Source organism: Leptopilina boulardi, unplaced genomic scaffold, assembly GCF_019393585.1.
Source record: "Leptopilina boulardi isolate dan_hultmark-lab unplaced genomic scaffold, ZJU_Lbou_2.1 LbouV2_371, whole genome shotgun sequence".
NCBI lineage: Eukaryota > Metazoa > Arthropoda > Insecta > Hymenoptera > Figitidae > Leptopilina > Leptopilina boulardi.
The window spans coordinates 401562-423566 of record NW_026137942.1 but is presented as its reverse complement, the minus strand read 5'-3'; the positions used below and the strand labels follow the sequence as shown (position 1 = coordinate 423566).

General features: G+C 29.8%; 2 protein-coding genes across 3 annotated transcripts in view; one reads left to right on the top strand and one right to left on the bottom strand.

Moving 5' to 3' along the window:
* The window catches only part of LOC127287480 (metastasis-associated protein MTA3), a 79823-nt gene that overhangs the window by 14119 nt on the left and 43699 nt on the right, over positions 1 to 22005 (top strand). For both annotated transcript variants that reach the window (XM_051314431.1, XM_051314432.1), the window contains exons 2-3: positions 2955 to 3022; positions 11197 to 11290. In XM_051314431.1, the coding sequence (XP_051170388.1) occupies positions 2955 to 3022; positions 11197 to 11290 (162 nt within the window). The remainder of the gene's footprint in view (positions 1 to 2954; positions 3023 to 11196; positions 11291 to 22005) is intronic.
* LOC127287486 (uncharacterized) lies at positions 12487 to 20841 on the bottom strand. Its single transcript, XM_051314445.1, has 2 exons — positions 20089 to 20841; positions 12487 to 14598 (listed from the first exon to the last, which is right to left on the bottom strand). The coding sequence occupies exon 2, from the start codon at positions 14591 to 14593 to the stop codon at positions 12740 to 12742; it is 1854 nt and encodes a 617-aa protein (XP_051170402.1). The 5' UTR covers positions 14594 to 14598; positions 20089 to 20841; the 3' UTR covers positions 12487 to 12739.

Sequence of the window (22005 nt, the reverse complement as noted above, 5' to 3'; positions counted from 1 at the left end):
AAGAATTTTTATTGAGTAGAATTTTATTGCATGGAATTTTCTTTCAGATGAATTGTCATTTGTCCGTAATTGCAAATGGCCGAACAAATAATCGACAAGAAGATTTCGGCGCGATTTTTAAAATCAGTTTATTTACTAATTTTTTGAAAATTTTTATTTAAAAAAAACATGGAAAAACTGTTACTATAAACAAATAATTTTTGTGTACTCTTCTATCGGTTTTAAAGTACCCATTTGCCTATTTATAAAATTACTCTAGCATCAAAAATCAAAATCAGCGTACAAAAACTTTTACCGTTTTGTCATTATTTTTGCTTATTTAGTGTTTCCACAATTCCCGTTTGTCAACGTTGAACAGGGTTGCTGCACTTTATTGAAATTTGGAAAAATAAGAAAATTTTATTTCAATATCGTTTGCTTCAAACCGAATATCAGTAAATAGCCACAGAACTTTTAAATTTTATATTTCTGCTCATTATGATATCTTGAAAATTATAAAAATAATATTTAACGCACCAGAATTTGACAAATTTCAGTGCATTTCAAATGTGTTACGTGTTTAGTAATTATTATAATTATGGAGGAAACGATGAGTGTGTGAGAAAAAGTCTAATTTGTCATTTCCTTGTGTGTGACATTCACATTGTAAATTCAGTTTACGCAATATAGCGCTTTTTAAGAATATTTCTGTATTTTGTTGTTTACAGTAGAAATAGAAAAAGTAGTGTAAATAAATGAAAAAATTTCAAGAGAAGAAGGAGCCTCGTGTTAAGAATAAAATGGTAAACGTCCAAACTTGTGGAAACAATTTTTACAAAATTTAACAATTTAGTAATCATTGTATATAACATATGGCTACAATATTGTATATGGTTATGGTTTGTTTGATGATGAATCTCTGTATTCTTCTCATAGTCAGAATCCAGACAGAAATTTACGTAATGAATCAGAGTTGACGTCCGATTCACTACTAATACAATACTGTTTGATAGTACTTGATTTCTTAGTTTGCTCAGTGGTGAAAACAGCTCCGGTTTTATACTGGTTTAGTACTATATTTTTAGTAGGGGAAGAGTGTCGATTATGGGCATCCTTACATAATATCTTGAAAAAAATGAAGACAAAAGTGATTTTCTACCTTTTTTTTCAAGTGTGTTAAATAGGTGTGAATTATTAAAAAAATGTGAGTGCAATTCTTTTTTTTGGACTGTTTACATTTTATTTTGTGATTTAATTTTGAATTTGACCAAACTATCAAAACTACATAAATTGTTGGTCTCTTGAAAAAAAGGTGCATGTTCCGGTTATGGGCACCCCTACGTAATTTTGAACACCAAGTAGATGTTGCTGATCTGAGTACGGTCAAACGTGCATGTTGACAGTACACTTTTTTGTGTTGATTCCGAAGCGATACACGTATTTACTTAGAAGCAGTGAGCCTAGTGCATTCGTGAAAAAGCTTCCATTTTAACAGTTTTGAGGTTTAGGGGTTATATATACCTTTTCGCGCGTCAAAAAAGAGGAATTTTCAAAAAATTTGTTAGCTGTTGTTTAAAATTTTTTTAAAACGAAGTTTTTTTATCGAATAGTACATATTTAGATGTACTTGTATATAAATTTTTAATAAAAAATATTAATAATTGTGGAAACTGTAAACCTTGCACTAAAACACCTTTTTTGATAGCTGCTTGCGGTGACTACGATAAGTCAGACAGAGTTTAACTAAAATTAAAAAACAATGGAAGTTTCGTTAGTATATTATATTACCTCGTGCGTAAACGAAGGATTTAAAAAAAATTTATCTAGAAATGGCGATGATTTTTCCTCAAGAATCATAATTTTAAGGTTTTATAATTTGGTTTTTTGCCAAAAAAAAATAATTTTGGTTCAAATTTAAGTTCCTTCGTTCACGCACTAGCTGTTGTATGAGGCTGGCTACACCGAGAGCCAATCAGGAGTGTTAAATTTAATCCTCTGGCATACTAAAAGAGTGGACTAAATTTTGCGTCTGCGCAGAATGTTTGTGTACATCTGCGACCATGGTTGCAATAGTACAGGTTAGAAAAGGCGACCACGTAGTTGCCAAAGCCAGCGAACTTTTCAAACCTGTACTATTGCAACCATGGTCGCAGATGTACACAAACATTTTGCGCAGACGCAAAATTTACTCCACTTGTTCAGTGCGCCAGAGGATTAAAACAGCCGTAACTTTAGGTTTAAGGCTCCGATTTTGATAAAATTTTGGGAAAACATTCTCGATAGTATGTACTTTTAATATATGTAATGAAAAATATCGATTTTTTGACATATGAAAAGGTATATAACCCCTTAAGCGACTAAAAATTTGCAGTTTTTACATTTTCTTTATAAATAACTTTATTTCCATTATTAGTAAATTTATTATTAACTTACTAATAGTCTATTTCGAAACTAAATGACAAATATTTCGAATGGTTTGAATTTTTTATGGATACTATATTACTTATATTACAAATTTTTAATTAATTTTTTTTTATTTTAAGTTAATATCAAATGTCTTAAAACAATATTTTAATCGTATAAAGTTTATTTAGAATTATGTGAAAAACGAAACCGATATAAGATCTGAAAAATAAAATTAAATAAAGTTTTGGTTAATAATTGAAGGTTATGTTTCTCCATCCTTGCTCTACTACTAGTCTACTACTGGTCTGAACAGAAAATTCGTACTAATCCATTACTGATTTTCAGTACTAAGCCCAAGCCAGTGGCGTTACCTGACGATGTTGGACACGTAGTGAGCTAGTATTAAAGTCAGTACTGGTTTTCATTTTTCCCTACTGAACCAGTAATATACGCCTATCGTCAATTTCTACCTGGGAATAAATATTTTCTTGGAAAAATGTTTTAAATATAAAATGTTGATATTCTTTACACAGTCTGTTCTTATATATGTATTTTTTTTTCTTTTTCAGATTATGTTTATTTTGAGACATCTTCGACATCACCTTATCAAATAAGGAGGATAGAAGAACTAAATAAGGTAATTCTTAATATCCTTATTAATGTTTGTTATAAATATACTGGTTAAATTCACAGTTAGAATAATCAATGTGACGGGAAAATATTTCTGGACGTTATTTCGAGAAATAAAATGATCAAATATCTTAGAATAAGGGTTAGGATCAAAAAGTTAACAATTCGACCCTCTGACCTTACATCGATCATAGTGCCAGTAGTTCGATATATTGTCGCATTGCCAAAATTCACCGGGCACGCTCTTTACTCTTTTTCCGATTCTGCGTGTGGTGAGTTGCGTTCTCATGTGTGACTTTTGAAATTGTTTGACAATTTTATCTGTTGATCAGAAATTGAAATTTGAGGAATAACTGTATAATATCGACGTTTTAAATCAGGGATAATATTTTACGTTATTTTATTTTGAATGATAAAACGTCAAAGAGTCGATATTTAATTGTTCTCCACAAGTGATTGATGTTATTCATTTTGTCTTAATAAAATTTTGTTATTCCTGGAAGTCGCTTAATTGTTTATTTTATATTTTTATTGAGATCACCAAATTACCTCCCTCTGTGAATAATGAGTTACTTGAAACTACTCATTCATTTATTTCACTCAAATATTTCGTTTATTTGATACAAATAAAAAGTATTTGACACAATAAATTTATGTAATTAATTCAAATAAACTGAATTATTTAATACAAATAATTCGTTATTTAATGCTAATACACTATTTTATCAAGACAAATAAAAAATTATTTCAATCAATTAAATATTTATTTGAAACGATAATAATGATTTACTTGAAATAATTTATTTATTTCACTCAAATATTTCGTTTTATTGAAACAAATAAAAAGTATTTGATACAATAACTTTATTTAATGGATTTAAGTCAACTAAATTATTTAACACTAATACACTATTTTATCAAGACAAATAAAAAAATATTTTAATCAATTAAATGTTTATTTGAAACGAAAAAAATTAGTTATTTGCAACTATTAATTTATTTATTTCAGTCAAATATTTCATTTTTTTATACAAATAAAAAGTATTTGATAGAATAAATTTATTTTATTGATTCTAATTAACTAAATTATTTAATAAAAATAATGCATTATTTAATGTTAATACATACACTATTTTGTTAAAGGAAAATAAAATGTTTTGATCAATTAAATATTTAAGTGTAATGAGAATAATGAGTTATTTGATACTATTAATTTATTTATATATATTAAATTTAATATTCTAAGTCCAAAAGTCAAATATTTTTTCATCAACAAAAAATTAATGTTTACAATGATTCAGAACAACGAAAAACGCGTTTTTAATAAAAATATATTTACAGTTTTTTTGAAAATTCACCTGGGATGATTCATGATAATAATCATGAAGCATATAATTAATTATATTTTATAAATTGCATTTAATTAGAAAATATAATTGAATTTCTTAATTTTAACTAAATGATGTTAAGCACTTTTCTGAGTTAGGTATTTTGCAAGTTTAAATGACATCAAGAAGTTAACATTCGTTTTCACGTAGAGTGCGTAGCGGAGTTGGTAAAGCGTTAGACTGGAGGTCGTAGGTTCGATTCCCCCCATGCGTTAGATTTATTTATTTCTCAGGTTTGCGTTTAATCATTAATTCTATATATGAATTAGTTGAAAAATGAAAATATGTGATCATAGTATGCAGAAATGACATATTTTTCAATTTATTTATTTGAGTAAGAATTTAATTTAGAAATGGAAGAATTACTAAGTAAATATGTTATTTATTCAATTCAAATTTTGATTTATTTGAATCAAAATATTCTTACATTTTATGCAAATAAATTATGTATTTGGATCAAATAAAATAATAATAGACGCAATTAAAGAGGTTTTAGTTTCAATTAAAACAATTACTTATGATAAATAATCGAATATTTGATTCAAGAAAATTTTTAGTTTCAAGAAAAATATTTTATTAATGCAAATAAATATTTATTTGAATCAAAAAATATGCAGTATTGAATGAAATAATTTTCATAATTAATTCAAATAATTATTTATTAGCTTTGAATATTCCATTTATTTGATTTGAATACTTTGTATTTGATTCAAATAACTATTTATTCGATACGATAAAATAAAATACTTGAGTATTAAAATGCCAGAGGAGTTTCTTGATGATATACTTGACATTTTTAATTCTTATCACCCCAGAATTCAATTCACTTTAGAAAAAGAAAATAATAATTCAATTTTAGACGTTGACGTAGACGTAGACAATAGGATTTTCAGACGTTTTACTCATTAGAGAGAATAATAAAATTGTTACGAACTGGTATAGAAAGCCAACCTTTTCTGGACGTTACGTAAATTGAGCCAACAATCAGCCTAAACTGTGTCGCTTTCGTCCATTTTCTCCTATGTTAGGTTGATTCTAGTAAGTGTAGGGTTAAATTTGCAGTATCAAAAATGTCGAAAGGAGGGTCGTCAGTAAAAATATTGTAGGGTTGTTTAGGAAGTTTTTAGTCTCAGTAGGGTCATTATGAGATGACCTTCGGAACAATTTTTTCCCTTGCTTGATTTACGACCCTATTGTAAATTAATGCTGGTGACATTTGTTAGTAAAAATATAATAATAAATATTAATGTTACATAATATTTAATATTATATTTGAGATCCTTAAATTTTTCTGTTTCTTATGGTATGTTGTTCGACTTAAAAGTATGGAAAATAAAATAATTATATATATACATATGTATATGTATTAAGAATTTATTTTCCATACTTTCAAGTAAAACATACAGTTGGAATCAGAGAAATTCAACGGTCTCAAATATAATATTAACTATTTTATAGCATTAATATTTATTAATATTATATTTTTACTAACAATTGTAATTAGCTTCTATTTACAATATGGCCATAAATAAGGTAAAAGATCCAAGTTTCCGTGGTCGCCATATAGTCCATTTATTTTATTTATCTATTATTATTATTATTATTTATTTATTAATACAAACATTATAACGATGCTGAAGTACGCAACGTTTATAATCAACGATTCGAAATTAATTTTTATTTAACACGAAAAATTATAAAATAGGGTAAGTGTACCAATTACGGCGCGTTCATAAAAAAATAACTATTATTACTATTATATTTAATATAAATGTTGCAATATAATTAAAAAAAATTATTTTAATATTTTTTTGATACAATTAATTATAAAGATACACATTTAAACAATTATTAATTTAATTATTGAAGATCAAATTTTTTTCCGCGCCGTAATTGAAACATTATTAAGATTTCCATTGGCTCTAATTTCGGCGGGCAAAGAATCTTCAAAATACACGTAATTTTGGTCACCGAAATTGATCCACCGAAACTGATACAAACGCACCGCAATAGAAAATTACGGTATTAGTTTTAATTTCTCATATTTGTTTAAATAATCGATTTTTATAAAGTTGAATTTTTTTTTAATATGTAAATAACATAAGCTTTTAGTTTAATCAGTCTTAAATTGATTTTATACAATAGAAATGTCGAATTTTCTATTTCAAAGGTGTTTTGACTCGAATCGCGCCGCAATTAGTGCATTTACCCTAGTTTATTTAAAAATATATATATACAAATTATATACAATACAAAATACAAATATACAAATTTAAATAAAATATATACTAAGACAAAATTATTTTTTTACATTACTTTGAGTAAATATCACTTTAATCACACGGAGATATACGCTTTAGATAATTGAAACTAAGTTTGTCGAAGTCGACAAAAGACTGGTGGGAAAACGGTTTTTGGCTTGGTGATACTTGTGTTTTTACTATAGTAAATTTTGTGTAAAAAATTTGGAAATTCCTAAACTATATTTTGTGTATATACACAAGTAGGTATATATATATGAGGTATTCCATGCCAAATCGGAGACCATTTGGCTTTTGCACCTCAGATCTTTTTGAAAATTTTTTTCCTTTTAGTACTCATGAAGACTAGCTTTCACGATTTTTTTTTCACCGTGTTTTTACATGACATATTTTGAAAATCATTCATTTTAAATTGCTTAATAACTTCTACAAATAAAACAAAATTTTAGATAAATAAATAAAATATTACTTTATTATTTATTTTTTAAACTATTTTATTTTATAAAACTAACAATAATCGTTGGGTTTGAATGAGAGAAAATGATTATTGTTTGATTTCCATACAGATAATTAAAAACGTCAAATTCGTCAAATTTAGAGCAGTTTTTGTAAAAAAAATTTGAAAAAAATCGATCGATACACACAGGTTAAAAAATGAATTTTTAGTCTTAAATCTCAAAAATCTAATAGAAATTTTTTTCGAAAATAACGTTCAATATTTTTTTTGGAAAGTACGTTTAAAAACAAAAATTTTGATATAAGATTGATCCAATTTGGTCTATTTTTAGCGAAATTACAAGCATTTGAAAAAAAAGTGACGTAATTTTTCAAAAATTGATATCTCCTAAAGGGCTTGATGAAAAAATTTGAAAAAAATCGTGAAAGCTAGTCTTCATGAGTACTAAAAGGAAAAAATTTTTCAAAAAGTCTCCGATTTGGCATGGAATACCTCATATATATATATACCCGTTTCTTCAACCCATAAGCATCTGAGATATTTTGTACTTTTCGGTCCCATTTTTATGATTGCTTTGGTTTTCATGTATTTTTTCCGGACACCAAAAAGTGACCCTTTTTGAACAATGGAATTAAAATGAGAAATTTATAATTTTTTGTATTTATGAAAATACTATTTCTAATTTTGTACCTAAATGTCACCAGTGCCCTCCTGTGGAGAATGGTTGGTTGATTTTTACATTTTATAGCACCTAAACATGTTTTAAAGTTTGGCGAGCTATATTGCACTATATTGCAGTGTAAATTTCAATTCAAGATTCTTTTAGGTCTAAACATATATAAGTAAGGCCGAATGTAGTGCCAAGTAGGATGAAAAAAGGGTCAGAAAAGTTTGTTTACCTGTCAGTAAAAATTCAAGTAGTCTCATAAGGTCTAATAAGGTTCATTTTAGGTTTAAAATGTTACAATCGAAGGATGGTTAAGGATTAAAGTAGGGCTAAAAGGACGAAAAAAGTACCAAAAGGTTTAAGTTAGGATTGAAGTAGGTTTAAAAGGTAGAAAACAGGTCGAAAATTTCATCTCGGGAATGCTGTTAACAAAAAAAATTGATACCAATTCTCTCAACGACATCTATAGAAATTAAATTTTAAACACAAACTAAATTTAATATTTTTGATTTTTTATTCCTTATTTAAAATTCAAATTCAAACTGATGTAGATTTGGCGCTTTCTAAGATTTTTTGTAGTGTTATTATAGATTTCTGTGTTATCGACATTGAATTCCCTCACAATTTTATAACCATATTAAACATGTGACGCCAAAATATTTTTTGAGGATATTTTCTAATCCTCTGACAAAAGTTTTTTGACATTGTATATGACGTTTTTCGTTTCCATGTTTATTTTGTGTTGGATTTTATGTGTCTGTTTTTATAATTTTATGTTTAATGTTTTTTTTTATTTAACGTTTTAAAAATTAACATGTGTGTTGTTTTGAGGTTAGTTTTTACAATATTCATTTAATTCTGCAAAATGGTAATTGTTAAATTGTTTATATAATTTATTTTGTTTTTATTTTTATTCTCATTGGCATTATATTTTTTATTTTGCAGTATATTGCTCTGAGGAGGCTCTGCGTGACAGAGTGAAAGCTTAGCTTTTTTATCGATAGATCGATAAAAGAAATTGTATGGATCAGACAAATAAAAGAAATATAACAGCAATTTCTAAATATGAGTTCCTGATCAATCAATTAAAATATATCGAATTCACACTGTTATGGAAGGTCAGGGGATTTTTTTTCTTGAGTCCTGCTGGACACCCTGCTAGGATTTCAAGAAATTAGACCTTGAAAATTGAATAAATGCTGTTTTTTCAATTTTATAAACAAAATTTATCGGAATCCTAGGGTGATCCCAGAAATAAAAATGCTGTTGTACTGTGTAATTATTGCAACACAAATTGAAATATTATGTGTGAACGTAGGAGACGTTCTTCTATCTTATTCGACCACCCTCCCTCTAATAATTTACGAGAAATCGGTGTTGTTACAACCATACCCGGACTTCTTCTACATAATTTATTTATAATAATTCTGTTATTATATTGACAATTTATTCTAATTTTTTCAACTTTCGATTATTTGGTCTGTCTTGTGCTTAATATCAGGTTTGAAGTTTCCAAAGAAAATAATAATTTAACAGCTTATTAACTCTTTGCTTATGCTAGTGACAGTTACTGTCAAATAACGTCCATTTTGGACGCTTCGTGGAGAATATGAGAATTACGCTCAGTGGCGCTAGAGTGGGGATAAGTTAGCATAAGCAGATAGTTAAAATCAGAATCAAATTTTATTAGGGTAAGTCCGGGGGAGTTGGCCATAGTTTTTTTAAAGTTCTGTAAAAATAAAAAGAAAGTGATTTATGTATTAACTTTTATTGCGAATTAAACATTGAACATTTAACTTACAAAAAATAATAGAAATGAGAGAGATGGCCAATACTTTAAAATCAATTTTTAGCTTTTCGCTTTATCAAAATTTTTAATTTAAAGGGATTAAAGTCTTTTTTTCTTGTTCTGACTACATTTCGAACATTTATCATTAAATTCAGTGCCATTTTCATAAACGCTGTCTGTCTGTTTGTCTCACCAACACAACAAGGCTACAAGGAATTTTTTTGAGATATCAGAGTGGTTTCCAATTTATTTTTGTGTCCTAAACACGATTCCAGGTTCCAAAATTGCGTATCACGTCTGGATTTTGAGTAAAGTGGGGGTAAAGTCTCCAAAAACCGTGTTTTTGAGTGTTTTCAGTATTTTTTTTTCCTTAACCTGACGTGATAGAGACTTTTGTATAGGCTTAAATTAAAGCACATATCTTACACTTTAAGACACATAGGTATGCGCAAGATAAAAAAATTAGGTTCAAGTCACTTAAAAAGATTTTTGGGGTCATTACCCCCATTTTATCAAAATTTCAAAAAATTTTTTTTATTATGCGCATATGGGTCTTAAAATGTACGTTTTAAACTTCAATTTAAGCCTAGATAGAAGTCTCTAGCACGTCAGGTTAAGGAGAAAAAATACTGAAACACTCAAAAACACGGTTTTTGAAGACTTTACCCCCACTTTACTCAAAATCCTGACTTCATACGCCATTTTAGAACCCGGGATCGTGTTCAGCACACAAAAATACATTGAAAATCACTCTGATATATATGTATATATATATAAAAAAGTTTTATTTTGTAGACCTGTGTTATGATTGTTTATAAACGTTTTTAAGATTAAATTACACAATAGTGATTATTTTATTTGATCATATTTAAATTTGAAAATCTTTGTTGGAGTGTCTTGTTGTAATAAATGTCATAAAAAATGTCATTTGCTACAGAATTAATGTTTTTTTTAGCGAACACACGAATCTCAAGGGTGCCAATAACTTAAACAGTATGGCCATCTCACCTCGAAAAAACATGGCCATCTCTCCTAATGTCAGGAGACAAATTGACATAACTAAAATTTAAATTAATAAATAAAATTTTTGAATAAATATAAATTTATGACAAAGCTTGGGTCATGTACATTACAGAAAAAAATTAAATTAAAAATTATTCTATAAAAGAACATAACGCCAGTGAGAAACGTTAAGTCATCACTTTTTTTCAGAACTAGTCAAAAGAACAAATCAGTTTTTTACTTACTTTTTCAATATTTTTCGTCAAGTTTTTTCTTTTAATTGTGTTTTACCACAAAACAAAGCGAACTAATCTTTAATAAGCGATACCTATAAAATATTTGAATTGGCCATCTCTCCCGCATGGCCAACTCCCCCGGACTTACCCTAGACCTCGAAACTTTTGAGATTTTTAGCATTTATTGTAAACCGATACCATAGTAACCGTTCCTATTGTAACTGTTGCTATAGTAACGGTTGCTATGGTAAACGAACTTTTGGCCCTGGGCGAAAACTCTAATAAATAAGAGGTTAAAGTAGATAAATTTTGGACTTACTCAAATTAATAGAGAACATATTCACATTCTTTATTAACAAAAGGTTTTATAATTTTTTTTAGACTTCCAGTGGGAATGTTGAAGCAAAAGTTATGTGCTTCTTCAGGCGGAGGGACTTACCATCTACTTTGATTATGCTTGCTGATAAGCATCAATGTAAGTAAATTATTTAAATATTTTTTAAATCTTGTAAAATTGTTTATCATTGTGTTAATATTTCGTGTCATTGATATAATTTTTAATAGAACAAAATCCGCAATGTTGAATATTGATTTTTATCCATTTTTAAAGTAGAGAACATAATTTTCAGAAATTCATAAATGAAATTATGAGGCTGAAGTCCGCAACGTTTTAAAAACGAAAAATTAAAATAGAATTATTTTTTCATGTCAATTTATCTCTAATTTTGATTTGCACAAACTTTCAAGAAATTAATACTTTTATAAAAACCAGTTACCCCCGAATAACTTTAATTTTAACCAAAATTAATGGATATTGTCTAATTATTTTTTCGTTTTCATTTATAAAAACGTTGCGTACTTCAGCATCATATAAAATTATATGTTAATGTTAAATAAGGTGAAATATATTTTTGTTCTACAACTTATTTTTAAGCAAACGAAAATATTGATTTAAAAAGTTTCGATAAATCTTTATTTAGTGAATAAATAAAGGATTCATAGTTTATTTGAATTATTCTTTTAATAACATTTATATTATTACAATGTAGACTGAAAAAGAATTTATTTGATGCAAATATAATCGATTACTTTGACTATTATGAAATATTTATTGGTACTTTAATCAAATAATTTTTATTTGCTTTCTAAATCTGAATTAGATAAAAATAACTAATTGTTAGAGAAATCTTGACTGACCAATTAGTACAAAATAATTAATTATTAGTAAAAAGAAACTATAATTTTCAGTGGAAAAGTAATTGAAAAAATTTTCAGATTTGACTAATTGATTTAGTTACAAGACATTTTAGTTATTTCGACATAATCTAAATGTGAATTTAACTGATAAATAGTTATTTTTAACAAAAAGTTTAGTAGGAATATTACTTTTTGAATTCGTAACTTAATTTTTGCGATCAAATTGGTTAGTTTCACTAATTCAAATTAGCGGGTTTTTTTAATTTAAAAGAATATCGTTGTGTGAAATTTATTTGAAAAAAAATTGTACATAGGTGAAAAAGTTTGTTTTGAATATTAAATGAAATTTTAACATGAGTTAGTTCGTTTCCGTTTAAGGTATCATAAATCCAGTTTATGTAAATAAAATGTATTTATGTTTTCAGTTTGGCATATGTGACGGGTTGAATAAAACACGTAATTTTTATTATTATAAAAAGATGTATCCGTAGATACAAATCATTTATTTAAAAGAGTTGTTCAACTTTACAATTAGTCCGTAGATTTAAAAGGAAAAGTTCCTACTTGGGTGTAGGCTCGGAAACAACTGTTTTGTACCAGTGGACCATTCCTTGGGGTGACCGATGGTCCAAGGAATGTTGTCCTTGAAAATTGGGGGAGGAAAAAGGGAAAGTTAGAAAGCTAGGAAAATGCGTCACACCCCCCCATTTAGAATGAACTTAGTCCTCTAAGTTCGCAATTTAATCCTTTTCTGTACAACTACTACATCTTTATTGCTAGCTACATTATTTAGTGAAGTATCAAAATGTTCGATTGGCGCTGTTGCCACAGGAGTGTACTGTACTGTAGGTGTTGAAGTAACTGTGGTAGAAACGCAGAAAAGTTTAATACAGAAATTTCGAGGTAATGATTTCCTAATACAATCAAATAATCCAATTTTATATAAACTATAGACACTAATTATACATAATGATAAGTAACCTAAATACGTAAGTATATCTGTACTTGTTTCTATCCATGTACGTGTTCTTCGATTAGATTTAATGGCTTTTAATGAATTTTCCATATTATTTAAACTTTGACGTAATTCCTTAAAATTCTCGTGACGTAGCGACTCTTGAATTAAAGGTAATTGGCTACTTAACAGATTTATATCTTCGATGCTTAATTTATAAGTTACATTTTTTTTGAAATAAATATCGCTTCTTCGTACCTTTGATTTTCGTAATTTTAAAATTGATTTTGGGGTTTGTATAATACAGTCTTCATCACTGAACAGCAAGCTAGCGGAATTGAGCTTAAGAGTTTGCGTATTTGTTCCGCACCACACATTTAATTCAAAGGGTACCTCGGGAACTAATACATATTGATTGGGATCCTTTAGTGGTATGAAAACTAACTCTAATATTCTAAATGCGGAGAATTGGCATACATCGTTGTTAACATGTTTATTTTGACGTCTGATAATACTTGTTTCGCATGAATGAGTTTCACTAATAAAATAGCTTGGCTGTGTTCGTTTACAAATACGAAGTTCGTCGATTTCTTTGCAGAGTTTTAAACTATCAACATCTGAAGGTACATAAATATTTTTCTCTAAATTAGTTAAGATAACCTCATGAGAAGGGATAGGAGCAATGAAGCTTTTTCCATGGGGAATAGGAATAGGAATAAGATGATATGTTTGCAAATCTTCGTGTTCTAAAACTGGAATTTTTAATATATAAACTAATCTTTTATTAACTATTCCAATAGTTGTTTCGGAAATATCAATTATGTGTTGATAATTATCCACGATTAACTTAATTGGATATTTCTGATTATCAGATTCTTCGATTTGTCGCAGTTCCTGTATTAGTGTTTCTGGAGTAAGTATCTGAGGGTGAACTATTCCATGTCTTCCGTCATTTATTGCATCGATTACTAAGTTTAAATCTTCGCTGTATTCAGCTACAGCAATTTCCACCGCAGAAATGAGATTAGCAATTAGTAACCTTTTTTGGTTTTCATTTGTTGAATTTATTATTTTGTTTAGTTCTTGGGTACGACTTTGAGATTGTTCATTTAACAGTTGTAAATCATGCGAAGCACTATTTAAGAGTGTTTTTATTATTCTAGTTTGGTTTCCTATTGACTCTGCCATAATGTTATTGTCTTTATAAATAGCATCAAACTCATTATTAATAATTTGTAAATCATGATCATCTAGTGTCCCAAATAAAGTTTTTGAAAAAGATCCCATAAAATTAAACAAACCTCTTCGCTGTCGTGATTGTCCTAGTATTTGATTTAAGAGAAACTTTGAATTTTCTAACCTATTAATTCGATTCCTAAGGAGATTTAATTCGTATTTTTCTGAGCAATTGTTACACAAAGCTGAAGCTCGAGAATAGATTTCTGTAATTTCTGCAAGTCGTGTTTTAAAGTTATTGGTGTCGATTCCTAGAATGAGCTTCCATGTTTCGTGGAATAATTTCGTTATACCAAGGTTTTCAGCAAAAATTGTAGTGTCCTCGAGGTTTTTTAGATGAACATCGGCTTTGATACTGAGTATTAATGCACACCATAATAAAATCCTCATTTTTCCTGCAATTAAGTATAATAAGGTTTTAATCTATTAGCATGAATCAATTGTCTTTCGTTGTTAAATACAATTTCATAGTTATTATTATTCTTAACACTAAGAATTGTGGCAGGTCCTTTCCAATCCGCGTTCAATTTATTATTTTTTACGTTCTCCATTAAAACTAGATCACCGATATCAAATATTTTCTGTGGTAAAACAATTTTTGAGTCTTGGATTCTTTTGTATTTTTCTTTTGATTTCTGAATTTTCTCTTGGGCCCTGAGTATATATTTTTCATGTCTATCTTTCCACAAATTAACTAGTTCAGAATACTTGAGACAGGGAGTAGTGGCAAGAATGGAAGGTAAGTTTGCACTCCTACCAAAGGTTAATTGGAATGGTGAAAATCCAGTCCCTTCATGACTCATAGTGTTGTAAGCCATGCAAATAAATTTAAGTGTAAGGTCCCATTCAGTGTGATTATCACTCATCGCAGTTCGAATTAAATCTTTAACAGTCGCGTGTGCCCGTTCCAAGCTACCGTTGCTCTGTGGATGGAAAGTTGTTGTTTTTACGTGTTTAATACGGAATAAGTTCTCGAAGTTTTGTATTAGTTCCGATACCAGATTTTGTCCTTGGTCAGTTAAGATATGTTTTGGAGATCCAAAAACATATATGTAATGGTCGAAGAGACCCTCTATAATTGATTCAGATGTTACATTTTTTAGAGGTATTAGGATTAGATATTTTGTTAACATATCTTGAATGGACAAAATGTACTCGTTCTGTTGTGCAGTTACAGGCAATGGTCCGAAAATATCCATAGCAATTTTATCATTAGGATTGGTAGGTGTATCCGGAATGATGGCCTCTGTTTTACGTTTAATACGTTGTAATTTCTGTGTTTGGCATGTGTGGCATTTTTTTATGTAGTCGATAATTTCCGTTTCCATGTTAGGCCAAAGTCCAAGTTCTCGTGCTCGCATAATTGATTTATTTTCGCCAAAATGCTGGGACATTACTGAACCGTGACATTCCCTAATGATGAGTTTGCGCTCTTCTGGAGTCAGTTCAGTAGTTGCATTAAAACACGTGTGCACCTTGAGGTTTTGATATTTATAGCATAAAAATGAAATTAGAGTTTTTAATTTAATTTTTTCTGTCGCAGTTATTGTTGGATCGTCGAAGTGGAAACGAAGAATAGTCAATTTTCTTTCTATTGTCCATCTCACTTTCTGGTTCAGAATACGTAACCAATCCCTTTCATTATACTCAGGTAATTTTGTAATATTTGAATTTAAATTAACACGGTCTTTCGATATTCGTATCCAAAGCTTTCCTTGTGCATTCGGTTTTTCTATTTCGCGTGTCTCAGTGCGTTTATGAAACCATTTATAATATTCCTTGAAAGTTTCTTCCATTTCCGGGTCACCGTGTTCTTGATTCTCAATCACAGGGGTTTGATTTTCTTCGATTTCCGTATTCATTAACAAGGGTTCGAATGGACTACTGTTTTCTAATCTTGATTGTATTGTTTTCTCGGGTATTGGTGTGTGTAAATCGCGATCATCATCATAATTTAATACTTCAATTTCTGGTAGTTCCTTTTCTAAGTCGAATTCAGGGCTGTGCGGTGTTGGCTGAGATATCATGCCATCAATTGCAAAAATTCGCGATAAAGCGTCAGCTGCCGTATTTTCAGATCCTTTTTTATATTCTATTTCGTATTCGTATTCTTCCATCCGTAATCGCCAGTGCATCAACCTAGAGGACGGATCCTTAACGTTGAACAGCCATTTAAGGGCCTGATGATCAGTCAAAATTGTAAATTTTCTACCAAGCAAGTATTGTCGTAGTCGCTTGACTGCCCATACTATAGCTAATAATTCCTTTTCTGTCGTGGTATAATTAAGCTCGTGTTTGTTAAGGGTTCTTGATATATAACAGCAAGGATGACCATCTTGTGATAGTATTGCACCAATACCAACATTTGATGCATCAGTTGTCAGCACGAATCCTTTGTCGAAATCAGGATAACGTAAAACCGGGGCTTGGCATAGGGATGTTTTTAATTTGTCAAATGACTCTTGGCATTTGTTTGTCCAAACAAAGTCATTAGAAACCTTCGTTAATTCGGTCAAAGGTTTTGCTATTGTAGAATAATTTTTAATAAATTTTCTATAATAGCCAGAAAGACCAAGAAAGGATTTTACTTCTTTTGTGTTTGTTGGTTGTTTAAAGTTGCTAACTGCAGATAATTTTAAAGGGTTCGGTTTTACTCCGTCTTTTGTAATGCAATGACCTAGATATTCTAATTCGGGTTGAAGGTATTCGCATTTGTCAGGTTGGAGTTTTAATCCAGTTTCACGAAGGCGTTCGAATAGTGTTACAAGGTTATGGTTGTGTTCTTGTAATGTTGAACCGAAGACAACAATGTCGTCAAGGTAGACGAAACAGATTTTGCCAATCAATCCTTTAAGTGCACGGTCCATCATGCGTTGGAATGTTGCCGGAGCATTTCGGAGTCCGAATGGCATTCGTTCAAACTCAAAATGTCCTTCTGAAGTTGAAAAAGCCGTGAATTTTTTCGAGGACTCTTCCATTGGTATTTGATGAAATCCCGCCTTTAAATCGAATATTGAAAAGAATTTTGCCTTTCCAAGATGATCTAGTATATCATCAATCACCGGAAGTGGGTAGGAATCTTGATCAGTAAAATCGTTAATTTTACGAAAATCAGTGACAACTCGCCATTTTTGTATACCTGATGCGTCGATTTTCTTTGGCACTAACCATAGGGGTGAATTATAAGGAGAATTTGAATGTCTGATTATTTTTTTAATTAACATCTCTGCTACTTGGTCGTTCATTTCTTTTCTATGACTTTCGGGTGGACGGTATGATTTAGTGTTAATTATTTTATCTTCCTTCAAAACAATCCGATGAGATGTTAACCTACAACTGGGCAATGGATCTCCAGGAAGTGAGAAAATATCGTGATAAGACTGGATAATTTTATTTATAATTTCGCGATTGTCAACTTCGATATGACTTAATCGAGTATTCTCTGTCAATAGCTTAAGACGTGCCAGAAGTTCCTCTTCTGTTACCCGATGGACTACATATTCACTAGGTTCACTTTTCAAGATTTTGTAGTCTAATTCTGTCATTGAAATTAATTTAGGTTTTTGAGAGTCATTAACAAGTGGTACACTTATTTTAGAGTCACAAATACGAAAAATTGAATCCGGAACATGTGGGTTGTCTATAAATCCTATACACCCATTTTGTTTCGAAACTGGTATGTCAACTACTTTTATTTTATTTGGAGGTATCAGTATTCCGTCGTCAATAAGATCGTGCGATTTTTTGTCTAATTGTAACTCGTTATTTGATAAATTATACAAATAATTTTGAAGGAAACAAAGTCCCATGATTCCATCCTCAGGCAGGGGAAATTTATCAGGTACCACATTAAATGTATGAATTTTACCAAGGTATTCTAATTCAAATTTAAATTTGGACCTGTGTGTTTCGTTACCCATTTTAAAGTCCTTTTCTTGTTCAATTTGTTTAAAATATTGGGGAACGCAAGATTTTTTTAAAAGATTTATTGAGGCTCCTGTATCGATAAGTAATCGGATGTCTCGTTGGAATTGTCGTGGTCGTAGTAACACTGACTGAAGTCGTCCTGATATATAGGATATTCTGTCAGGCAGTTGTCCTGATTCTCCTGTGAATTTTCCTGGTTTTCGCAATGGCTCGATTCTGGGACTTCCTCCACTGTCAGATTTACTCTCGCGGGGGGTTTCTTTATTCTCTGTCCTATTTGAAAATTTTGTGGTTTACCGTTTTTTTCAAAGCACTGCGATTCACCATGCCCTATCTTTTTACAAAAGGCACATTGTAAACGTATTCTCTGCGCGAGGGCCATACTATGGTTATGAGGGTCACTTGGTTTGTTCACTACGGGGGGTCGCGGTGTCACTAGACGCAGTGACATATTACTTTGTTGTGGGTTACGTAGCATGTTAGGTGTTTTAAATCTCATTTTTTCTCGAATCCATACTTCTGCTTCGAGAGCTTCTTCTTGAGCTTCGTTTATCGACTTTGGTTTCAACGGTCTAACTTGAATACCGAGCTCGTCTCTAAGGTTCATAATATAACGCTTGATTGCTGTTTTTTCCTCTAATTGCAAGGCTACTTTTCGCTCATATGCCGAACCGTGTTCCGATTGAATTGCGTAAAATAATTCATTAAGACATTTCCCGAAACGTTGATTAAAAGTTTGGACATTGTCATTTCCTTGTCTACATGAATCTAATTTAGCGCGACATAATTCAATGGATGTACCGGATCCCAAATTTGTTCTAAGTGCCTGAAAAAGTTCATTATAATTGTTTATTGAAACATGTCTAATTGATCTTTTAGCATTCTCAATTATTTTTTCTGTTAATATAAAATCTAGTAATAATTCGGGTTGTGAACATCGTTGTCGTGCACGTTCAACAGTTTTTATAAAATCTTCTGTACCAACGTCGTCACGCCCGTTAAGAATTTCTACCGTTCGAATAATTTCTTTGGCAGGTAAAAGGTTGTCTCGCTGTATATGTGAGCCCGGGACTTCGGTCATAAAACAGTCGGGAATAGAGGGTCGCACTCGCTGTTCCGTCTTGTTTTTTTGAAAGGAATTTGTAGTGTTAATATAAGGCACCTTTTTTTTGTCATCTCCCGCAGAGTCAAAATGCGTTTGTTCTGTTTCCTCGGAATTTTCTCCTATACTATCGTCATCTTCTGTTACAAGTAATTGTTCATCGCGTGCAAGATTTTTAATCTCTTCCACCCTTTTTAAATTTTCTTTGTTTAATTGCGCGATACTCATTTGAATGGAAATTTGTGAATTTTGGAGTATATGTAATTTTTCGAGAATTTGGTCTAGGACTAGGATAGTGGATTCTTTCTCTGAGTTCTCTACCGTCGACATGATTGTTATTATTAGAATTATTTGTATATGTAAAACACAGTTAATTTGTAACAAACGCAAAAATTTCAGAAATTTTAATATTGAAAGTTGATATATCAATTGGTCGAAATTAACTTATTTGAATTTGTAACAAATGCAAAAATTTCAGAAATTTTAATATTGAAAGTTGATATATCAATTTGTCGAAATTAACTTATTTTAATTTGTGACAAACGCAAAAATTTCAGAAATTTTAATATTGAAAGTTGATATATCAATTTGTCGAAATTAACTTATTTTAATTTGTAACAAACGAAAAAAAATTTCAGAAATTATAATATTGAAAGTTGATATATCAATTTGTCGAAATTAACTTATTCGAGATTAATATACCAAATATTATTCAAATAGTTAATCAATTAAATAATTAATTAAATACCAAATATCATTCAATATAATATAATTATTTACGTTATATAATGTATCTATATTATATAAAAATACAATTATTTAACAAGAGATACGTATAAATTAGACATGAGCTTACTTTCTTCTGTTGTACAAATCCGTAGATGTGTCCTTACAAATTTGAAATGCAGCTTATCAGTGGTCCTTAGATTGGCGGAATTCGTAAGTTGATTTATAGGCTTATAATCCCACGATGCCAACTTGGTTGGGTGACGTCTCACCTTCTCTGGGACTAATACCCACGGAATCACTATCGAACTTACTTAATTCGGCCCGAGTCCGTGTTTTCCGGTGATTTCCAGTGAAAATATCACCGTATAAACCGTCACTTTTCACAAAAAAAAATTTTATCACAATATCACAATGGTTCTCACAAGGATAGCCGATTTTTGATCGTAATCGTATCGAACTATCCTGGCAGGATCGCCAAAAATGTGACGGGTTGAATAAAACACGTAATTTTTATTATTATAAAAAGATGTATCCGTAGATACAAATCATTTATTTAAAAGAGTTGTTCAACTTTACAATTAGTCCGTAGATTTAAAAGGAAAAGTTCCTACTTGGGTGTAGGCTCGGAAACAACTGTTTTGTACCAGTGGACCATTCCTTGGGGTGACCGATGGTCCAAGGAATGTTGTCCTTGAAAATTGGGGGAGGAAAAAGGGAAAGTTAGAAAGCTAGGAAAATGCGTCACACATATTCATTATAGGTATATAAAATTACGATCAAAATAAATGTAAGAAAAAAGCGTTAATTGTGGATCGTTCATTTTAAATACAAAATCAGATTTACAAACATAAATTTCAATACACTGTTAGAAATTGGACTATTATTTTATACTAGAAAGATTGGAATTATATTAATATATATATATATATAAATAATAAAATAATATAAAAAGAAGTAATAAAAAATTAATTAATATCATCTAATTAGAAATAAGTATAGACTGCTCTTTTTTTATTATCAAGTTCATTCAATTTTATGCCTAACAAAACCTAGACAAATATCAGTTTGACAATTGAAAGCATGGATAAAATATTGAACAATAGGTGCTTGCGCCGCGCAGCAAAACTTGAACGGACGCTGCGCTGCCTGTATTCCAACCGGGCTTTATACATATTTTCCAGTCGGTCTCTACTTTAACATCCATGCATTCCAAAAATTTTGTATTATCCTTGTTGAATGCAGATTTCCATTAACTTTAGAAATTTTATATTACAAATTACCCTAAACTTAATTGTGCGTAAAACATAACAACTTATACTTCAATTTTAATTATTTATTTATTAAGTATGTCGAATACAATGTAAATCATTTTTTTTCATTGAAAGAACTAGACTTTATTTTAAAAGGGAAAAAGTCACAAATATTTTTGATCTTAAAAAAGGAAACTGTAACGATATCAATTTTTCTTAGTATCACTACTAAAATTTAGTATTGGATGGAAAATTAAATTTCCCTAAAAAACATTTCGTCGAATATTAATGCAAGTGTCACCTATCCAAGTACTAACCGCGTCCAACGTTGCTTAACTTCCATGATCCGATCAGAACTTGTTCCTTCGCCTTGGTGTTTTCGCTGCACGGAGAAAAATAGTGCTGAGATTCTAGTAAAAATTCCCATGGAATAGTAATAATTATACTTTTCTAGTAAAAATTACTATTAATTGTAAAATGTACTTCGCATGAAGTACATATTACTATTTCTGGTAGTAAAAATTACTAATAGTAATTATTACAGTAGTCACTTTTCAAAATTGCTACAGATATAATAGAAATTGCTTTAGGATTTTTAAATTTTATTAAATTTTGTATTACTTTTTACATTCGACACTTTTTAAATATTACTCGTATAAATTCTAATAAGTAATACTGCGAAATATAAGAATTGTTTCTACAAGAAACAACTTTTACTATTGCAGATGAAACTTTTTACTCGAAAAATAGGGCAGACCACTTTTCGCCGCCAACTCATCCCCGTGTACCTACTC

Coding starts and splice junctions, on each gene's coding strand:
- LOC127287486 (XM_051314445.1), bottom strand. CDS start 14,593: ATGAGGATTTTATTATGGTGTGCATTAATACTCAGTATCAAAGCCGAT.